Source organism: Microtus ochrogaster, chromosome 10 (assembly GCF_000317375.1).
Source record: "Microtus ochrogaster isolate Prairie Vole_2 chromosome 10, MicOch1.0, whole genome shotgun sequence".
Classification (NCBI taxonomy): Eukaryota; Metazoa; Chordata; class Mammalia; order Rodentia; family Cricetidae; genus Microtus; species Microtus ochrogaster.
Window position 1 is genome coordinate 4,601,757 of NC_022016.1, and position 23,099 is coordinate 4,624,855.

At 41.9% G+C, this 23,099-nt stretch overlaps 1 protein-coding gene across 4 annotated transcripts in view; it reads left to right on the forward strand.

Annotated features, from left to right (window-relative positions):
• Astn2 (astrotactin 2) overlaps positions 1-23,099 on the forward strand; it is a 1,041,512-nt gene that overhangs the window by 610,523 nt on the left and 407,890 nt on the right. For all 4 annotated transcript variants that reach the window (XM_026782391.1, XM_013348224.2, XM_026782390.1 and 1 more), the window contains one exon: positions 3,330-3,480. In XM_026782391.1, the coding sequence (XP_026638192.1) occupies positions 3,330-3,480 (151 nt within the window). The remainder of the gene's footprint in view (positions 1-3,329; positions 3,481-23,099) is intronic.

Sequence of the window (23,099 nt, forward strand, 5' to 3'; positions counted from 1 at the left end):
CTGAGACTATGCAGCCTCACAGACTACTACAGCCAACATTTAACCATAACTCTAAATTTTCTCAAGATCCCATAAGATCACTAACATCCCCAATCAGCAGGAAGTAGCAGACAAAACTATTCCCAAATTCCCCAAATATTGATTTTAAATGTTTGTTTTCATTTAAAGAGGGTAGGTTATAAATGGTAAATGGTCATAGTCAATCTCCTTCTAAAGAAAAAAGGGGGATATAGTATAGAAATTGTGAAAAATGCAATTATTAAATCTACTTTAATCCAAAAAAACAACTGTTAATCTCAAAATGCTTCTTATTGGTATATATTTTAGTATACTGATACAAGTTTGAGATCAATTTTGTTATACCATACATATATTTTTACTCTTGTTTAAGGTATTATGTTTATTCAGCTCATTTAAAAATGTAATGCATAGTCAAGCATGCAAATTAATAGTTTTCTATAATGCAGTCAAGCTTACAGTCATGTTAGTTATGTTTTCTAGATATGCAAAGATATATTTCAGATGGCTAGGTAATCTTCAAATACCTCAAAGAAATGTTTTTATAGCTTAGAATTCTTTGGACATGAGATATCTGCTCATGCAACACTAGTTACTTTAAGAGAATGATGGGCATCGAAGAAGCTCTTTACGGAATTTGCTTTCAAAATGACAAGGTTATTCATTTAGGCAAGAAAATGTTCTTGCCTGGACTGATTGACAATATTGTGTATAAACTGAATATACAGGACCCACAGAATATTACTGCTGAACTTACCAAAAGAAGGTGGGTCACTCCTGTTTTAGAAAAAGAGTTTCCCAAGATATTCTGAAGGACACAAAAGAAAGCAACTGACAAATTTGCCAAAAGAGGTAGGATAGTCCTTCAAATTTCCTGCTTCACTGAGAAATATACCCAAAACTCTAGACCTATAAGCTGAAGATGGATGTGCCAACATTACAGAAGAACTTTGAGTGTCTGCCCAGACAGCCAGATATCTCTGCCATTTCTAGAGTTTTGAAAGTTGCTTACAGTGCACTTCCTGGTTATTCAGGTATACTTCTGGGATCTTTGATGGAGTTGAAAACTTGATAGTTATAATTATAATTTTTCCTTAGTTGTGATAAAAGATAAATTAGATATTAAACTTTAGGCTCACAAAAAATAGAATAGATGATAGCGTATTTTCTCTTATTTTGTCAAATACAAAGAGATTAAATTTGTAACTGTAATTCTTGCTTGGTAAAAATTTTGTTATATGTAATTTTACAATGTTAAAGTTAAAACCTTCCTTGTTAATTGGACAGAAAAGGGGAGATGATGTGGCATGCTCTTCTTATGATGTGAATATGTCTTATTACCATTGATTAATAAAGAAGCAGATTTGGCCAATAGCCAGAAAGAATAGAGTCAGGTGAGAAATCCAAGCAAAGATAAAGGAAAAATTAAGGCAGAGTCAGGGAAATGCCAGCAGCCACTAGAGAAGCAAAATGTGAGGTGAAAAGCCATGGCCACGTAGCAATCCACAGAAAAATAAAAGTGGGTTAAATTAAGTTGCAAGAGCTAGTTAATCATAAGCCTGTGTCAATAGGTCAAACATTTTGTAACTAATATTGAGCCTCAGAGTAGTTATTCAGAAACTGGTGGGTGGGAGAGAACCTCCCATTATAAAATCATTCAATATTAAAGACCAAACTCCCTGTGCTATAATATTTCCTATCCTTAGTGGATTATTTTTTTTTGTTTTACTTTTTAAAAGATTTAATTTTATTATTTGTGAACTATTTATTTTCTTTTAGGACTGCCAATATCCTTTCCTTTTTCTTTCTTCAGTACCTAAGCACCTTTTAAAGCATATTGTACCTTTTTATTAGCTTTCTGTGTCTGGACCTGAATTTCTGTCTGTCTGCCACGTTCTCTGACTGTGTGAGCCAAGCTTTAAAGGGCCAGTCCAAAGGCTGCAAGTTCCACTTACATGGCACCTGTGGCTGGTTCCAACTCACAGGCAGAGGCTGGGAGCCACACCTCTGTGCAGTGCAAACTTCAGTCAGACTGAGATGCTATGAGACTAGAAAGCCACATCTGGCCCCTTGTCCGGAACTTTTCTTAACTTTATCAGGTCCTGTGTTTCGATATTCTAGTTCCATGCTGAGCACCGTATGTAGTAGCACTTTCTCATCAGGACCACCAACCTGCAAATAATGACTTGGGGACACTATTAATTATAAAATCTCAGCCTTAGCTTAAACTTGTTCCTAACTAATTTTTATAGCTTAAATTAACCCCCCTTTTAAAATCTACGTTCTTCCATATGTCTCATTACCTCATCTCTGTACTGCCCACCCAGTTTTCTCCACATCTGACTGGTGACTCCATTTTTTTCCCCTCAGAGTTCTCTCTCTGCCTGAAAGTCCCTCTTGTACTTTCTTGTCTAGCTATTGGCTGTTCAGCTTTTTACTACACCAATCACAGCAATACATCTTCACACAGAGTACAAATATTCCACAACAAACCGTGTCTACCCGAGTGCAAGCTCACTTCAGAGGAGCTCTTTATCCATAAAATAACAACCAAAACTTTTGTCTTTATTGCCCATATTATAGAATCCATCTTATGGAATACCATCATACTTGCGGCAGGTCTAGAAAGAACAGTCTCTTTGAGGAATCTCATTTGGAGAGAATCTCATGAACCTCCCAACTAGAGTTATTGACAGTTAACAGTACAAGCTGAAAGCAAAGGTTTGAAAACAATATTCTGGTGTTTGAGAGACAGAATCTTGAATTTTTGCTTGGCTCTCTTATTTATAGCCTGTACAATTTGTAGACAAATCCTACGACCTTTTGTGGCCACAGTTTTATAAATTGAATCATAGAGTTGCTGTACAGAGATTTCTAAAAATTGTACAAACATATGGTCAAGTGCTGAGTATTCTCGTGGATGCAATTTTCTTTCGTGGGGGTGGGATACGGGTGGAACTTGATGCAAACTTAGGTTCTATTATACTATAAGATTGGTGGTCCTTAGGAAAGAAAGTTTAGATTCCTAACACACAGCTCCTTTATTGATAACATGGAAATCTCATAACCAACCACCTTCCATAGTCATGTGGGTAAGTGAAAAAATATCTGAAGATGTAAATCTCTTTTTTTAAATAAAAGCAGGGTATAAGCAGTATGCTCATCACTGTTTTCTCCTTTAACCCTTTATTTGTTATTTTCCTAATTATAAATAAAATAAATAATGATTTCAAGAGTCTTAAATACATATTAATTAAAAAAAAACAGTGAAGCAGATGTCGCTGAGGTTTGACCATCCTCTTTTTTCCAAGGGAAGAAGCGATGCTGTCCACCTACTTTGAAACCATCAATGACCTGCTGTCCTCCTTTGGTCCAGTTCGTGACTGCTCAAGGAACAACGGGGGATGCACCCGCAACTTCAAGTGTGTGTCTGATCGCCAGGTGGACTCCTCAGGATGTGTGGTGAGTGGTCATTGCCGCATATACTGGGCCCCCTCTGCAAGAGGAGATAGGTGAAAGAGGATCATGGTGCTCAAAGCTACTGCTTCTGTGTCCTCCAATTGCCTGGCTTCTGGAGTTTCCTCTTCTGTGAACTGGGATGATGAAAGTTGCATATTAGAAATTTTAGAAAAAGGAAATGAGATAGTATAAATTAAGTGTCCTTCTTAAGAAGTTTTGGATTCTAGAAGCTTGTAATGCTTCTGATATTAAAACACAACCTGTCTTAGCTCTGTCAACATGGTGCAAGCAGGGGAATGTAAAAAGATGAAAATAGTGCTATGATTCTTTGGTGTGGTTTAGAAGATGTGACAGTTGAGACCCAAGATTAGTGATAGACTTCTTTGGGAAGTAGTATCAGAAATGGCTTTGCAAGCATGGATCAATTTGGTATTAAGAAAATGGTACAGATGTACAAAACAGGGGGTGAGGGTAAATGGAAGAGACCTTGTTTTTCATGGGATGTTAGTATCTAGTGTGAAATAACAACACAGGAGAAGGTAAGTGAAGATCCATGTCGTTTATTCTGAACTTGATAGTTTATTTTTTAAGAATGACGTAGGGTGGTTGTCCAAATTTTAACTTCTGGAGCTACAACTATAGAGGGGCACATGTATCATGAACTACAGGTTTTAAAAAGTAGATATGTGTGCATGTATGGATATGTGTACGTGTGTGCTGAAGTGGGTAGAGTCCAGACATACATTTGGAAAGCATTGCAATTGGCAGGCAGGCTCAGCCTGGCATCCAGCGCTCTTCATTTGGCTCCCGCCCAAGCCCTCCTTGCACATCGCTCCTCACTTGACTTCATTCCATGCTAGAGCCAAGTGGACCTGATTTGATGCTATTCTTTGAATACGCTGCTTGTTTAATGCTTCCTGACCTTCACTTATAATCAATTGTTCTGCCAGCCCTTGGAGCAAACCAGTGGGCATGCTTTCAGATCTTTGTCCCTTCTGAAGGCATCCTCCTCCCATGGAGCAAGTAGTAGTGATCTTGCTATTGTCTATACCTACCTTTCTTTTCTTCTTACATACATCACCTGGAATATTTTACAGTGCAGACTGCTGCGGATTTGTCTCAACCAATATCTGAGTGAGAACTCAGGAAATCTGTTGACTCAACTTAGCATACCACAATATTCATCTTAGTAAGAACAGGAAGCAGAAAGGGGCAGGGTCAGTAATGGGAGCCACTGTTCTGGACTGAGTTCTCCAGCGTGAGCCAAGAAAGATGAAATACACCGTTGGTACATCCTTATAGCAGTGGAGAAACAGGCAGAGCTTAAGAGACCAGTAAAAGAAGCTTCTAGAATATGAAAGGATGCAACAAAACTGTATTTTAGATTCAGGAACCAACAGGGCTTTCTTAAGAGGTGGGTGCAGAGTTTAGTCACTTCAGTTTTCAGGACTGTCAGTGACAGAAAGTTGACACAGGGTAGTTCAGGCAAAAAGAAAAACCACATTGCCATAGGTAACGTTCAGGCACACACCTGACTTAGGAGGCTCGAGCCATTGCATTAGAACCGCTTTTCTCTTCCTAGCGCTGCTTTTCTCCATATCATACTCTGAGTCCTGTGGGATAAAACACCCTTCTTACTCACTTGAATGACAGCAATGGAGTGTCTCATGGGACAAATTTGATTCTTACTCCTAGCCCTTCACTAGTCAATCGTGAGGTTAAGGACATGGATAATCTCCAAATGAGTTCCATGGATAATTTCAGTCAGAGGCATCTGGATTTGAAACATGCAGATCAGATAGGTAAAGACATAGACGCCCAAGGAAATGTGAGTCCCAGTAACTAGAAGGAGAGTTGTGGGTGCTGTGCCGGCCTGTGTGTTAGCAGTCTGATTCAGAACATGGCAGTCAACCTCTCAGTCTTCAGCCTGGAAAAGAGAGCCAGTGAGGAAGAGGGAGATCTGCTCACATTGTAGAGCCAATCAGTGGAATTTTCCAGATTTGTATCTGCAAAGCATGATAGTAACTTCTATGAAGAGTTTACCATTATTTCTCTTTCATCAAATACTTAACTTCCTTCTTCATCAGGACTGATATCCCTGAAGAATAACACTCAAGCTGCAGAAATGGGGTGGACCTCCATGAGTATAGCGTGGTGTGGTGGGCATGTCTGGAAGTGGGATGTCTCTTTCTTGGTCATTACCATAAACTGAAAAAATAAGAGGCGAGAAAGGCATTTTATACAGATTAAGAGAAAATTCAATAATCTGATAAGTTTTCAGAGGCTTTTCCTTTATAGTCAGAGGCTACACTTAAAACTCTCTGGTACATCGAATGTGATGCAAACCGCTGTGTGGACTAGATAAGAAAATTCCCCTTTACACTGAGGCTTAAAATCTGTCTCATGCCTCCCCTCCTAAGAAGCTTCATCTGGCATAAAAATAATCACATTTTATTTTGTGTATGTGTGTGTTCATATGTGTGTGCTTACATGAACTGTGAGGGGACAGACAACCTCTTGTGTCATTACTCAGGCTCACCCACTCTTCATTTTCTTTGGAGAGAGCATCTCCCACTGGCCTGAGCCTAGTAGGCTAGATTGGCTGGACAGCAAACTCCTGGTATCTGTCTGTCTTTGACTTTACTACACTGAGATCATAAGCACATGCCAACAATGCATCCCCTCCCCCTTTTTGAAGTTGGCTTCTTGTAGGCAGAGAATACTTTTTCAATTCCTGGCCTCCCAGACCCAAATAATCACACAGAAACTGTATTAATTACAATACTGTTTGATCAATAGCTTAAGTGTATTTCTAGCTAGCTATTACATCTTAAATTAACCCTTTTCTATTAATCTGTGTATCACCATGTGGTTGTGGCCTACTGGCAAGGTTCCATGCAGCATTTGGCATTCGTCTTCTGCGGTGGTTGTATGGCTTCTCCTCTGCCTATTCTCTCTTCCCCATTTGCTTGGAATTTCTGTCTTGTCCTATTCTTTGCTGCAATAGGCCCAAAGCAGCTTCTTTATTAACTAATGGTATTCACAGCATACAGGTGGGAATCCCACATCAGCTTCTAGGGATCAAACTCCATTCCTCATACATGCAACATAGGCACTTCAACAACTGAGTGGTTTCCCCAGCCCCATTATACTTTGCATTAAAACAAACAAACAAACAACCCCTTACAACCAATGTGCAACATGAGTTCCCTCATGGATGAATAATTGAGTCTATGGGGGTAGAATGACTTCCTGAGGTCTTACCTCCAGGTAGCAGGATGGAGGACCAAGACCACAGCTTCATTATTACTTATAGAGTCAATACCATTTGGAGTTGTCTCCTGCCAAGCTTAGAGGAGTGAGATGGGTTAACCTGAATGAGATGGGTTTCAGTAATAATTTGATCAGTGGCTAGTTGTGGCATCAACAGTGTCCTCTCGGTTTCTTAATGCTTCCAGATGGAACAACAGTTCTTAAACATACAAATCTTCTGCAAGATGAAAGAACAGCAGAGTGCTGGGAGATATCTCAGCAGCTAAAGTGTTTGCTGTGTAAGCAACGGGACTAGGGGTCTGGTCCCCAGAAGCCACATTACTGCTGGGTGGATAAGGCAGCCTACCTGTAATTACTGTCTCAGAGGCAGACACATGAGATCCTGGAAGCAAGTTCATTATCAAGACTAGCTGGATCACTAAGCTCTTAGTTTGACTAAGAAACCTTGTCTCAGTAAGGTTTTAAAAAAAGGAACAATAAAAGAAGGTTCCTGATATCAACTTTGGTCCCCCGTATGCATTTGGCCACATGTGCATAAATACATCATAAATACGTGCACAATATTATATACTCAAATACATGATTTAAAAAGGAAAAATTATATAAATAATTCAATGAACCATGCTTTAGATTTGTAAAATACCATTTCTGCAAGAGACAATGCTATATTAACAATGCTTGCACCTAGCATATATGATATTGGAGGTACACAAATATTTGAGCACCTGAATTGGGGAGAACCCTCAATGATGTTTCTGTAACTGGACATGATTTTTGACTGACTATATCCATTGGGAGCAGAAAATGAATTCTAGTCAATTCTGGGTTTTTCCTCCCACTTCTCTTCTTAAAAATTCATAAGGAATCAAGAAGATGTGAGGTGTTACACTGTCACCTATGGTTGCTACCTGCTACCTCTTCTGAACCTATCCATCTTTCTCTTTCCTTTTGGTACATACCACAACCTCTGTGTTCCCACCTGATTCATGGACATGTGATCTATATGGGTATCAGGTGTTTGGTATTCATCTTCTTACCGTGTGGTCGTATAAGACCTGATGGATCTATCCACATAATAGCTTTCCCTACCCCATGAGTACATTAGAAATATCCATGCATCTACTAGTTTTTACATGCCAACCTTATATGAACAAAACTGTTCAAAGTTTTCTTGTTCTACATTGCCATAAAGGCATTTGTAGTGTAGTCTGTGGTTCTTATAAAAGTGAGTGCAATTGACCATTTCTGCCATTAATGAGAAAGATTCACATCTACCACTACCAGAAAGGCAAGCAAAGCCTCCTTTGCCTTCAGAGCCCTAAGACCCACCAGATGTGTGTATGTGTGTGTTTCCAGAGTTTGAGTCCAGGCCTTGTATCTGCTAAGTGAATACTCCACCACCAAGAGATATCTCCAAACGCAGCACTTGATTTTATAACAATCCTTTATCCATTTCGTGTTTAGCCTGACAGGAACAAAGCATCAAGTCCCTTTCAGGAAAACTGTAATTACAAGTTTCTTATTGAGTTTCAACCTTCTTTCCCAACTCTCTTGGTCTGTACTTCTTCACCGCACGTGGGAAGAAGTCTTTGTCTGTAGGAGCACTCATCCTTTTCCTGTTTTATTCAGTTTGAGGATGATGATGAGTGATATATTTATATCCCACTAACACAAAATGACATTGAATTGTGGCTTGTGATCATCATCATCAGGGCAAAAAACACAAAAGCATACCTTTCTAACAAGGAATACACCTAAAATCAGCCAACATGATATGCTATTTTACTTTACAGCAAAAAGCAAGTTTGCATGTGGAATTAACATTAATGATTGACTGACCTTCAAAGGTCGCTTTTATCATGGTTTCTCGGGGCACACCCAGTGCTATGGCAAGGGCATCCTCAAATGAGGAAGAGAAAAGCAAATGTATGTGTGGGAGGGTCAGAGTGGTACTAGCTATAAATATGGAAAAGAGGGTTGATAGTTAAGGAATACATCCCCAGGGGCATCTGTGGAAGCTAGAGAATCTAGAAGAGTTACACCTACCACCACCAGAGAGAAACACTTCCTGGCTGCCCGTGAGATTGCAGCCCAGTAGGGCCCCCTTTGGACCTCTAGCCTACAAAACAGTAATATAATAATTTGTGTTGTTTTAAGAGACCAAGTTGTAGTACTAAGCCATAATAGAAATATGATAATAATGTATTAGGAAAGCAATATGGGGGTTGATGGAGTAGATAAGATATAAAGAAGGTTTGTGTCTTTTTTATTGTCTGACATTTCTGCAGAATCCTCACCTCTTGACCAGGCGTGAAGTAAGTAATAGTGAGTGAACACTGGAAGAAGAAGGGAGGCCAAAGCAGAAATGTCACAAATCTGGCAAGCGTGTTATCAGCATGGAATAGATTTACACACAGGCTATGGGTCTATTTATTGTGTGGCAGCATATAAAATCTCATCACGAAAGACAACTAAAACAAAAAGAGCACTTAATCATGGCATCATGGCCTAGCCTTCCGTCATCATCTCAGAGTGACCATTGCTCCTGAATCATTCATGTGCTGTGTCTTTGAGTTATTTCAGTTTACTCATCCTAGGGAGGACGCCCTGGGACTGACCCAATCTCACCCAATCCAAGTTCCTCTCCCTCACATCATAAACCGGCAATGGGGTCACTTTGCTCTGTTTAGATAAAAACCATGAACAGGTAGGGGAAACTTTGTCAGTGTTGACATCCCTGAGATCCTGAATGCCAAGGGCATTTCAACCTCTGGGGTTTTAAGTCTAAGACTCAAGAAATAGACATTTATGTCTCTAAGTGTTCAATGTTGAGACTTACAGCACTTGGCACTTGGATCAGAACAAGCTCCGAGTCTTCAATGCCAGAAGCTAGTGCTGCAGCTCTTGAATACTTGTGAACTGGGACATTGACACTTTACATGTGCTAGTGGTGCAGTTCCTAAGTTTGGATGAAAGGACCCTCAGTTCCTAGTTCTTTCCAGCTCTTCAGCTCCCCTACTGACCATTCACTGTGACTTCATTTGCTTTATAACTGCCAAGTGAGCTGAAGGCTTGAAGCACAGAGAGTACCAGAGTCTTATAGTCAGTCACCTCTCGGGTACCTTCTAACTTCTGTTGCTGTCCGGAGCCTCATTTTATAAGCCCGGATAGTGTCTGCTGTTAATGTCATAAATTCAGCCTCTTCTCAAACCATGATAAAGGCCACAAGTATGTGAGTGAAAATGGGGATAGAGCCACTCTTAGATATCACTGAAGAGAAGGGTTTTATTGTAGATATGAGGGAGAGAAGAGCCAGAGACATCTGGAAGGGTCCAGACTGCGCATGGACAGCAGAATAGACTGGGTCATGTGAGGTAAGGGAGAGAAATGGGAGTGAGCGAAAAGAAGAGAAGAGAGAGAGATGGGGATAGAGGACCAGGAGCCGAGAGCAGAGGAATCAAGAGACAAGAAGATAAAAGAGGGTAAGAGAGTGTATGGGAACCAGGAGAGCATGGAGCCAAATGGTTGAGCTCTATGGTAATCAGAGCCTAGGGGAAGGGAAGGGAAGCCCAGACCCTTGGCTGAAAAGGTTCAGGGTAAAAGACAAAATAAAAAATGTTGGAATGAGCCACGGTACTGAGTGAGATTTGTCGCCACTTTCTTGGAACCTGACAGTAACTGATGAAAATCATCCAGAATAAGGTTTTTTTGTTTGTTTTGTTTTTTGGTTTACTGTTTTTATTTCCTTAAGTTGTTTGGACTGATGGCTAGAGCAAAGCCTCCTGAAGGGAAAGTCACAGCTATAGTATCCCTCAGAGTAACCATGAATTATTTGAATAATATTTAGAGATAGGAAAACAACTCAGATTTTGAGCACCATTTATCCAATTATGAGGACCAGAGTTTGGATCCCTGTCTCAATGTCTTATTGCTGTGAAGAGACACCATGACCACAGCAACTCTTATAAAAGAAAACAATTTAAAGAAGAAAGATTAATTCAGCTTAAGGACTGAGAAGATTCAGTTCATCGAGGTAAGGAGGGCATGGCAGAACAGAGTGCAGTTCACATCATATCTGCCAAGAAACAGGGCAAAATTGATATAGGAAGAAGCCACAGCAATATATAGTACCCAGACGGTGACCCGCTTCTTCCACTTAGAGCCTACATCCTGTCTGTCCTCACCTCTCAGTAATGCTATCGTATTAAGGACCCACCACAAGATTACTCAATTGATTAGGTGAGAGTCCTCTTGATGCGGTTGTCTCTGGAAATGATCTCGCAGACAAGTGTGCTACACTAATCTCCTAAGCATTTATTAATCCAGTCAAGTTGACAGTCGAGATAAAACAGTGCAAGGCTGCCTCTCCTCAGCCTGACACTTACCTTACTCATGGTAACCCCTTAAACCTTAATGCTCCACCTCTGGCCTCCGGGAAGCCTAATCTCAATCTCATAATACAATAAGCATTCAGTCCATCTCATGAATTTCAGTAGTCTTCACAGATTCAACAGGTTTCAGAAATCCCAAACCACCACCTCCTGCAAGACGCAAGCAAATTTTACCGTAAGCCTCTGTAGAAATCAGAAAGAAAGCTACATTCTTCCACTGTACAATGGCACAGAGTAAATGTCCCTTTCCCAGAATGAAGAAGGAGGGCATGAAGAAAAGGCGTGAGACAGAAGCAAACCGAAAATGCAGCAGGGCCAAGAACACATGCTGTGCCCCATGTCTTGAGTCTGGTGAGGTTTGTATGGAGATATGAGCTCTGACGAGCTGTGGAAGCCCGGCTCCTGTGCATATGTGATTTGCAGCATGCACTCTCTCTTTTAGTCTGGCTTCACTTGTCGCCTCCAGCTCTTTGGGAGAGACTGATTTCATGGCACCTCTAACTTTCGGGATTCTTCCTTTCAACTTCACAACCTTCCTTACACCTTTTCCTCTCAGGCACTCAATTTAGGGAAGCCCACCTAATATATGTGATTTGGAACCCCAGGCCTTCCGTGGAGATCTTTAGGGAAGGATCCATGACATTGTGATCATGGTATTCTGAAAGCCAGCAAAACCAACAGCATGCAATACCAAGATCTGCTGCTAATGCTGGGGACCTCTGCGGTCCTGGGTGGATGAATGTGAGAAACCCTCAGTGCTGGAAATCTGGCCAACGACAGGCATGCCGCAAACGGAAAGCTGTGATATTCTCAAATTTCGTTTGTGAAATTAGTTAGTTCATCACTTTAAGCTTAGCCTCATACAGCATTTCAAGACAAAGATAAAATGTAGACAGAACCTTTACCAGAATGTAACAAAGATTGTCTGTACTACAGTTCCAATAGTGTCTTTATAAGCGCAGTATCTATGGTTCGCATTTCCTCAACATTCTGGCCATTTGAACTTCCTGCACCAAGTTTTGATTACAGAATTATAGGCTCACTTACACCCGAATTTCTAAAATTTTAAAAATTCTTTCCATAAACCAATTCTAAAGCTGTAAGGACTATATAGTTGGGTTTACACACTGTAGTGACCCTACCTCTGGTACCCATTTTCTACATTAGTTAGTTTTTTCTTTTCTTTAACATAAATATCTAAAAAAGAAAAAGAAAGGGTAGATGAGTTATTTTGAGTTCATTATCTCAGAAGATTCAATTTAGGCCAAGTCAGGCAGAGCAGAGAATCTCAGGCCATGGCAGTCAGTCTGGAAGCAGAGAAAAGCAGGCACAGAAAAGGGATGGAGCAGGAATAAAGCAAGAACACAGCTCTAGAGATCTATGTCCCGAACTAGGCCTGACTTTTCTCTTCTGCCCAGTAATTCATCATCTGTGAACATACCAAGAAAACAGTCAGTTGATATGGTGAGATCCCTTTAACTTATTTTCTGTGAAAGTGAACTCCTAGACATGGCAGGAGATGTGGCTTACTAATCTTTTAGTCAATTTTTAAGGCTTCGTTTATTTTATCTATATGAGTATTTGCCTGCATGTACATCTGGGCACCATGTCTATGGTTATACTTCTGGAGGCAAGAAGAGAATGTCAAATTTCCTGTAGGTGGAGTTATAGACACTTGCAAGCAACCATGTGGTATGTTGTGGTATGCTGTGAATCCAACCTGGGTCCTCTGGAAAAGCAGCCATCTCTACAGTCCTGAGCATTTCTTAACAAGTTCAAGGGCACAACCATAACTAACTGCCACATCTTCCAGTTGCCACTGTATCAAATCAAGCATTTATTCCACAGCATACCTGTATCTGGCATTGTAAATGGAAGAGGAGTCACAAAAACAAGAGTCTCATTTTATTTAAACTATTCTAGAAGAACGTGTAGGGTTCCGCAGGGTGGCAGCGGCACCTTCAACAATTCTTTGTTTCCTGGTGTAAGAAGACAACAGGGTTAATGACAATGTTGAGGAAAAGGGGACAGTGGATGGGAAATGACATTTTCAGCACCCACTCTGTGCTAGCTCGCTTGTGTTCATGGCAGTCAGTTGTTTAAGATTATCCTCTTAGCTGGGTGCCATTGTGTCCACTCTTCAAACGGAGAAATGCCAGTGATATGCAAGCAACCATCCTTGCAGAGGCTGCATGCGACTAGGGTTCTCAGTGCTTTGCTTGTGTCAGCCAATTCTATTCTCACTGCCTTCATGTGAGCGACTTATTATTCCCACCTCCATTTTCCATGCCAGGTAAAGGAAATTACCTGTTAGGAAGTGTGTCTGCAAAGAGAAGCCGAGTGGGAAAAGAGGATGAAAGGGGGCCTGATGCTGCGTAGATTTGTGTACTTATAGCATCCTGTGAGTGATGGTGTCTTCTGGAGGTGTTTTCTCTAGCATTTCTCAGCCCTGCCTCTGAATGCCAGCCCCATTTCAAGCTAGTTCCACTCTCCCCACCGCTTACAAAGCACCAGTCACATTTTTACCACTTCGTTTTCATCTTTTTCTGTTTCTGTTTTGACCTAAAATGCCATCTGGCCTCCCAAACTGCAGGAAGGACCAGAGGAGCCATGGTTACCCACAGATGCTGAGAAGGCAACAAGATGTCTTTTTAACGGCAAGATGAGTAAAGAGAAGCATGTTCATATATTCTAAGATGAGTAAAGAGAAGCATGTTCATATATTCTAAGCTAGGCATCTCGTGGTGCTGCTCAGGAGGAGGCAAGAGCTGGAATCCTGTTCAGTAAGGCAGAGAAAATTGCTCTCTCGCAACCCTCGTCACTCCCCACTTTTAATGACTTGATTGGGTCGTAATTAAAGAGAAAACCTAAAGAGGTCAAGAAAGACAAGCAGAAGGAATCAGCAAAGTGAGAAATTGCTTTGGAGCCAGCCCAGGCACAGCTGACCATCCTGTCTGCTGGGGCCTTCAGCCCCTGGGGGGAAATTATCACAGTGGGGTTGAGCTTCTGTGGGAGCTGGCCCCTGGACAGCGGTCTCCCCTTCCCAGAAGCAGACTCAGGTTTAGTTCATCCCCATACAGCTTTCCAGCAAGAGTGTGATGAATTCAGAACACTGCCAGGAGAGCCTTGCCAACATCTAAAATGGAAGGAATGACGCTTGCCACGCTTTCCTTTTTGAAAATTGTTCGAAAGATGCAGAGTCAGGAGGAAGGCATCTTTATGGGACTATTCCAGACTTCTAGACAGAGTGTCCTCAGCAGACTGCTCTCTCGTCTGTTAGGACCTGTTAGGTCCAAAAGGCGAGGATTCTCTATGTATACCTTCACCAGAAATCTCAGGGATGATATTGTTGGTGCCATTAATAACTGAATGGATAGATGCTGTGAATGATATTAGTTTGGATTGCCGTTGGTCCCCACAGAAGATGCTGACATGGCGATTGAGTTCCAGACTCTGGGATATCTGCTTTAAATGCACCACACTGAACCTTCACCATGATCTTACTCATATCAAACTCTATTATTACTCATAAGACATACACAAGACAGAGACTCAGAAAGCATACTATGCTTGCACAAATCTCACCAGCAGGGTAAACACAGTGTCAAAGTTCAAATTCAAGTCCTTCAGATTCCAAAACAGGTCTCACAATGCATGAAAGAGCAACTTCCAGTGACTGAGGACTGGTCCCTAAAGATACAGCAATTGTCTTTCATGATGGAGAGCCTCTTTCACTCTCCAGGTCCATGACATAGCCTTCTTCCTCTATTGTCAAGGGAACAGTGAATCTGTATGGAGATTGAGACTGTCCTGACTTTGGTGCTTCAGGATAAGGCTCATGCTTTGAAATTGCTCTCCCATCAGATTTGTGCATTTGAATAAGTCCTTTGTAAGTTTCCTGCATATCCAGCTCTCTTCTTTTCAAGCTATGCAAGGGAGAGGGTGGGACAGCCTGACATTCCCAAGATTATAATGTGTGGCATTCTCACAAAACCAATACACCCCTTTATGACATTAAATGTTTTATTCCTCCCATGACATTTGAAGGCTTGTCTGTTTTTTTCCTCCTCATTTCATTTCTCTGGAACCTCTTCTTTCCTGTGTCTGATGGTATTTCTGGAAAGCTTTGTTTATTGTATTAAAGTCATTATCCCTTAAAATCAGAGAGTCGACCCTGGCCTTCCAAAGTTATGGGTTTTACCCCTTGATTCCTGGAAGAAAGGTCTGGGGAAAAGGTACCTGATTAAGGCAGGAAATGGAAAATGGAGGCATGATTCTCCACGTGTTGACAGTAGACAGTGAGCATTATATGAGTTGCTTTAGGAAGGTGGCAGCACCATGTATGTGGTGCCTCGGTGACCAACCAGGGAAGGTGGCCAATGGGTTGCTTCTATGTGTGTTTAACCATCTGGAAAGGCACACCTATACATTGTATGAATGTCCACTGTCACTCCCTACCTCCAGGAAGTCAATGTAGTGTGGAAAAGGACAGGTTCAGCCTTCTGAGAAACTTGGGTTCTGTCACTCTCTTGTCATGTGATCTTGGGGCAAATTACTTAAGACCTCTGAATCTCAGTTTCATGTTGAGTTAAACAGGGATCATAATACTTACCCAGATAAGTTAGTCTTAGGACTGACTGAAATAATGGATTCATATAGCCAGCACCTGGCTGTAAGCATTCAGGAAACACCATGGCTATTATCATGATCTGTCTCCTGCAGGGATGATGGTGGTACTGATGATGGTGATAACTAAAATTGTTTAAGCACTTGCTGTGCTCCAGTCACCCAAGGCAAGTTGACCTTATATGAGTCTAAGCAGCTGCTAGGATGTAGAGAAAGGAAATGTAGAAAAAGCAGCCTAATATGAGAACTTGTCCTTAACCAGGGAAATTCTTTTATAAATATCATTCGTAATGGTTGCCTAATGTTCCATGGAAGAAAATATATCATTGGTTGCACTGACTTCTTAGACACTTGGCCTGGAAATCACATCATTCTCTCCATCTTTGACAGGGATCTGTACCTGCGCACTGAATCATTTTTGTAGAATACGTCCTCACTCATTTTTTAAGGACAATTTTCCATTGCTTTATGATTTAGGTGAAGGTGTCCCATACATAGGCTTTTTCTGTTTTTCAAAAGCAGCAGCAGTGCTACGTTGTAGCTCTTGTTCACACTTTCTGGTTTAGGATCTTCCTCCTTTTCTGCCTTCATGTTCAAGGGCAGGCTAGGGTGTTTGGTCAAATACGCTTTTAAGCAGGGGAGTGATAAACAAAAAGTGGCACTTTAGGGAGCTAGCTCAGTGAAGTGTGCAGGATACCTGCAGAGAGGGGCCAAATGCAGAGTGTGCAGTGTCAATGAGATGGTGGGCCTGCTTCTTCTGGAAATTGTGAAGAGATCACGAGCCGTGTATGCACAGCTCGGCACATACACTGGGCACCCTCAAAGACTGCCTCTCAGCCTAGAGGCGTTAGATGCTGGTATTTGGATGAATGCCTTTTGCTTGGCTTTGAAGTAAAAAACTAGAATAACTGCATTCATCTTAATTATAATAATAGAATTTTTATATTTGTGGAGTATTTCCCCCATCTGGTCCTCAGTTTTCTTATTTAAGGGATTTTTTTTGTAGCTTTTGCTCATTGTAAAATTAAATGATTTCAAACATGGCTTAGATTTACAAATAAAAACTCAGGGTCTTTTTTTTCTCTACAACTCTCCCACTTAAGAGAGCTGTGCCACGTTCACTGTATATAGAGACTTCCTATGCATGTCTCAGATGTGGATATGCAAAGATAAATAAGAGTATGTAAGATTCAGAACGGAAGCAGAGGGCTGAAGAATGGATGGTTCCATGATTAACAGCAATGACCAAACTTCCAGAGGACTGGGGTTCAACTCCCGGAGCCCACAAGGCAACATTTAACCATCTGTAAACACCAGTCCCAGAGGACTGGGGTTCAACTCCTGGAGCCCACAAGGCAACATTTAACCATCTGTAAACACCAGTTCCAGAGGACTGGGGTTCAACTCCTGGAGCCCACAAGGCAACATTTAACCATCTGTAAACACCAGTCCCACACCAATTCCAGGTGATCCAGTGTCCTTCTGGTCTCTGTAGATACCGGAAGTGTTCATAGTATACAGACATGCATGTAGGCAAGACAACATATAAAAATAAACTTAAAAACTAAATCTGTTTTTAGTGGAATCATAAATTAAATTCAAGTGTGTTTGGAATTGTTTTCCATTTCAGAACTACATATTCCTTTCTATGTTTTTAAAGAGCACTCCCACCCCCTGCTCCTCGAAGGACAGCAAACTTTGTAGTTTGGTGACTGTGAACACTTGTTTGCCTTGTGTCAGAAATAAGATGATTGCTTAGAGGTGTTGCTCAGTTATAGTACATTTCACAAGCATGCTAGAAGACCTGAACCTAGTCTTGAGAACTGTGAATAAAACAAATGATAAATAAAATTGAGCACAAAGAATATCAAAGCTATAGTTACATGTAACTAATATGTCCTGAGTTTCAGACTGAGACTCTCCTCCATCTGGAGAGCCTTCTTCTTTTATGTTTCTCATGAATTCCTTTATCTTTCATCATGAGTTCAGGAGACACACTTGTGAGAAACGATACTACTGCAACCACTACCATCATTATTACTGTCAGTATTAATTACATGGAGACTTAAAGTTATTATGTCCTTTGTTCTCCAGCTTCTCCTTGACTTACCTCAGAAACTTTACCATGGCATAGACTTGGAGTCATGTATCACCTATGTCACTGGGAGACTGTGTGACATGGGGGCAAACTACTAAAGTTTGTCAGCAGTGTGAACTATAAACTGGTCACGATCACTGCAGTTGAAGTCAGTGCTGACAGGGTCCAGTGTGAACAGCAGGCAGGCTCTCCCTTCCAAAACCAGTTCCTTTCTGGAAGGGAGGAACATGACAAAGACAGACACATAGTAACCTTTTCTGGCTTTTCTTGATCTTCAATAACTGTCCACAAACCAGGTGTGGTGTTGCACAACTTTGAAAGATCTTGCTTTTAGCTCAGGCTGGGCTTGAACTCAAGCTGGTACCTGCCCCAAACTTGCCATCCTCCTATATCTCAGTCTCCAGAGTGCTGGGATTCAGGTGTGTCATCATGCTTGTTTGCTAAAATCATCTTTTTAAGAATGATGAAACTATGATAACCACATGGAAGAATATTTAGAGTGTTTAGAGGGGGAGAGAATACACACCCTTTGTTGTGCTTTCTGACATTTATCTGAAATAAATTACATAATTTCCTTTCATTTTGTAGTATATGTTTATGTATTTTATTGTGAAATGTACAAGTTATAGACAACTGGGCAAGCACTGTTTACAGTGTAACCAATACCAATTAAGGAATATGCCAAAACCACCACCTAAGTCAAGGAGGAGAATATTATCTGCATTTGAGAACCCCGTGCCTCTCTTTCACTTCCCATTTTTACTCCTTCCTCTTGTCTATAAGCAAGGATAGATTTAACTTGTATACTAGCCATCATGATCTACTATTTTGTTAAGAATTTCCCCATGTAGAACACATTAGCACACCATTTTGATTTTATTTTTGTTTTTTTTTTATTGAGAAAAGGAAAAAAAAAGTATCCGCCTCCTCCCAGCCTCCCAATTCCCTCCCCCTCCTCCCACCCTTCTCCCTCTGCCCCAAACTCCTCTCTCCCTCCCTCTCCAGTCCATAGAGCAGTCAGGGTTCCCTGCCCTGTGGAAAGTCCAAGGTCCGCCCCCCTCCGTCTATGTCTAGGAAGGTGAACAACCAAACAGGCTAGGCTCCCACAAAGCCAGAACATGAAGTAGGGTCAAAACCCCGTGCCATTGTCCTTGGCTTCTCATCAGCCCTCATTGTTCGCCATGTTCAGAGAGTCCAGTTTTATCCCATGCTTTTTCAGTCATAGTCCAGCTGGCCTTGGTGAGCTCCCAATAGATCAGCCCCATTGTCTCAGTGGGTGGGTGCGCCCCTCGTGGTCCTGACTTCCTTGGTCATCTTCTCCCTCCTTCTGCTCCTCATTGGGACCTTGGGAGCTCAGACCAGTACTCCAGTGTGGGTCTCTGTCTCTATCTCCATCCATCACCAGATGAAGGTTCTATGGTGGTACGCAAGATATTCGTCAGTATTGCCATATGATAGGGTCTTGTTGGTAGAATATCCAGTATACAGCACATCTCACCAAGCAAAGTTAAAAAAATAATTTTACCTTTAGCTGGAGCAAAAATAGATAACCATCTCTCTGCTCTTCAATTTCATTTGAATTTTAAAACTCTGTAGCCAGAATATAACACCTAAGTATTTCCTTTGAGTTGGATGCGATTCTGTGCCATCCTGTTACAAAAATGTGCTCTGACCAGCAAAGAGCTCACTCTCATTGGCATAGTCAACAAGCCATGCTTTGGTCCTACCCTGAACTCACACCTGGATAGTTATGCACGCTGGCATGAGCACCCCTCTTTCACAGAATCTGCTCTGCTGCAGACTCTCCTTTGGGCTGCCGCTTCCCTCCTTCCAATCTCTGGCACACACATAAGCATATTCCTCCCCCAAGCTGGTCCCAAACCTTCCAGGCCTCTTCTGAGACTCCCATTTAAAATTGATCCATCTTGAGTCTGCCCTTGGTGAAGGGAATTCTCTTTAGGGAGGAAATAGAGAGAAAGAAAAATGCCTTACCCACGTTAAAGCATGACGGTGGGTGCTTGAATCTTCACAGCACAGCAGCCCAAGGGTGCCTCTGTCCTCCTCTAGAGCGTGAACTAAGGAAGATAAGCAACTTGCTTATCTTAGTAAGAATGGTGGCTGTGGGTTTTCAAGTTGAGGACTGTAGTAACTGCTGCTGAAGGCTGCTATGGACTCAGATTCTTCAGATCTGAGACTTTGGTAACTGCTGTAGCTGAAATTGAGACCATCAGACAATGGTGTATTGGCATTCTCGCACGGTAAGCTACTCATGCTGGGACACTAGGAGTGCTGAGTGGAGCACTCAGGCCTGGATCTATGTTCCTCCAACAGTACCTAGAAGATAGAATCAGGCAGGTTGGTAGTCATGCCTTGGAATAAAGATCTCAGGATCTTGCTGGGAGCCAACTTGTCAGGTGTCTTCTCACGGACATCAGAGTTAACCCTTGATTCTCATTGTCTGTGGGTCACCTTCCACCTGCCTCAGTACCTGAAATATGCTGGACCGGTGATCTTCATCTTTAGCAGTTACCTGAGAGTCCATCACACACACACACACACACACACACACACACACACTCATGCATGCACGCACACACACGCACACAGAATATATGTATGTCAGGCATCTGTCTTCGTTTAGTGAGATTTTTTTTCTTCTTTTTTTTTTAAATTGCTCTCTGTGACAAAAAATAAAATATGCAAAGCATCCAAAATTACACTCAACATAAGCTGAATAAATATATACCCACAGCAGCATATGTTCAATGGCTGCCGCTCTATGCTGTTCAAAGCCAACTAGCTTATAAAATCGTTTCTCACTCAGAGTCTGGGTGATCAATGAGAAGGTGCGGTGTGAGGACACAGCCTTGAGCTGCAAATTGAGTTCTTAGTTACAAAAGATGGAGAATGGGAATGAGCCAGTAAAACCCAGCAGGCCTGAAATGGTCCGTCTCTGCAGCTCCAATGAGGGCCTGCTCTGATGCCCGAATAAGCAGCTAGACACAACAGTGAGACAGAGTTCTTTGAAGTCAAACTGCATGGGTTCGAATCTTGCCTCTACCACTTGACTTTGTAATATTGGAGAACTTGCTTCTTGAACTCCAGTGTATACAATAGATAACCTGTTGTGTCTCCTGGTGACACGCTCTACTGATACAGTACCTATTGCGTTCTCTTCTAGTTTTTAAGGTATTTATCTTTCCATTACACTATTTGTTAGTTTCTTTATTTACTTGAGACAGGTTCTCAGATAGCTCAGGTTGCCCGCTATTCAGCCAGGGATGACTGTGAACTTCTGCCCTCCTGCTTATAACTCCCGAGTGCTGAGACTACAGATACACAGCATACCTGGTTTATATGGTATGAGAAACCAAATCCATGACCTTGTGCCTGTTAGGTAAGTATTCTAGTGCATAGCTCCATCTGCCCTGCCCCAACATGCTAATCTTTGAGACAGTATTTCTTGTCACCCAGACTGACCTTGAATTCACCATCCTGTTGCCTTAGTGTTCCAAGCAGTAGAATTACATGTGTGTGCAACCATACCTGGCAAAGCAGATAAGTTGACAAGCGTCTCATAACATCTCAGTAGTCTCAGGGTGAGGACTGAGGGAAGATCTAGTAAGAACTAGAGGTACTGATTTCCCACTTCCCAGCCTCCTCATAGGACAGAGGGGCTAAAGGCCAGTTTGATCTCCAGTGATCAGTAACCTAACCAGCTATGATTACATGATGTCATTTCCACAAGCACTCCTTGGAGTTTCTGAAAATAGTGGAGGTTCCTGAAGCCTGAGGTAGCCTGAGAAGGTCTTGAAGCTCCATATACCCTCTGATACACCTTCCCCTATATGTCTCTTCTGGCGCCCTGTTTAGTACATCCTGTGTAATAAGCCAGGAACCATAGTTACTATGAGCTTCTCCCGTTGACAACTCAAACCTGAGAAAGGGATTATGGGAATCCCCACTTACAGCTAGCTTGTGACAAACATGGGTGGAGTCACCCTGAGCTGACTTCTGTAGAGAAGCCAACTTTGTAATGCCAAGACTTCAACCTGTCAGGTCCAACGCAACCCCTAGTAGAGTGTGGCAGAATTGGATGGAATTAGAGGACATCCAGTTGGTGATCCTTCTAGAAGCCACCACAGAATCAGTTGCTGATAGACAGAAATCCAGTGACGCGTGCTTACTGAAGAGTTCTGTTCTTGTGTTTGGAGAATGATCAACAGGAGAAGCAGTTCTTCTTTTCTTATGTTATCTTCCATGGGAGTTGTTAGGGAGACTAGCTGAGTGGCTCGGAGGCAATGAATGTGAGCTGTACCACCTGCCAGCGTTGTGACCATCTCTGTGTTTCAGATTCCCCGTCTGTCAGCAGGCACAATTGTGTTTATAATACAGAGTTACTGTGAGGACTGAAGCACCAACAGGAGGTCCTCAGAATAGAAGTAGTCACCCGATGCCACTCTAAGCCAGTTTCTCTGGTGGCCCCATGCATGCACGTCTGTAGCATGTACACACTGTCAGACTGTCAGAATTCTCTCGATTCTGTGTAACTCACAGTTAAAGCCGGAGTTTTAGTAAACTAAAATGAATATGGACAGACTTAAGGTAGTCGTGAGTCCAGAGGAAGTTTTCTCCTCTGCCCCTGCCTCATTTTCCCCTCTTTGAGGACAGAAGATAATAATACACCTTTCCTGACAACAGAGAAGCTGGGTATATTAGCTACTTGTCTCATTGCTCTGGCGAATATCTACAGAAGCAATGTAAGGAACAAGGGTCAGGGGAAACAGCGACAGGGATGGTATGGGAGCAGGAGCAGGAGGTATCCAGTCACACTGCATCCACAGTCAAGAAACAGGAAGAGGTGAATGTGGGTTTTCATCTCCTTTTCTCCTTCATAGTCAGTCAGCCTAAGAGCTCAGTCTGTGGAATGTTACTTACAATAGCTAGGATAGGTCCTCCCACCTCAATTAACCTAATTTACATAATCTCTTACAGCTGTGCCCACAGAATGATATCCATGGTGTTTATAAATTCTATCAAATTGATAATACTCACCCTTACATGGGGTAGCATGATCCAGCGTAGCACTGTCTTGGCAGCTAGGGAGAGCATGGTAGATGTTGTTTCCCTCCCAGTATTTTTTATCTAAATAAAAAATAGCCTGGGTGGAAGACATTCAGAGCCTATTCTAAGGAAGAGATATGACTTCTCTGAGCTTTGTCATCAACCCAAGG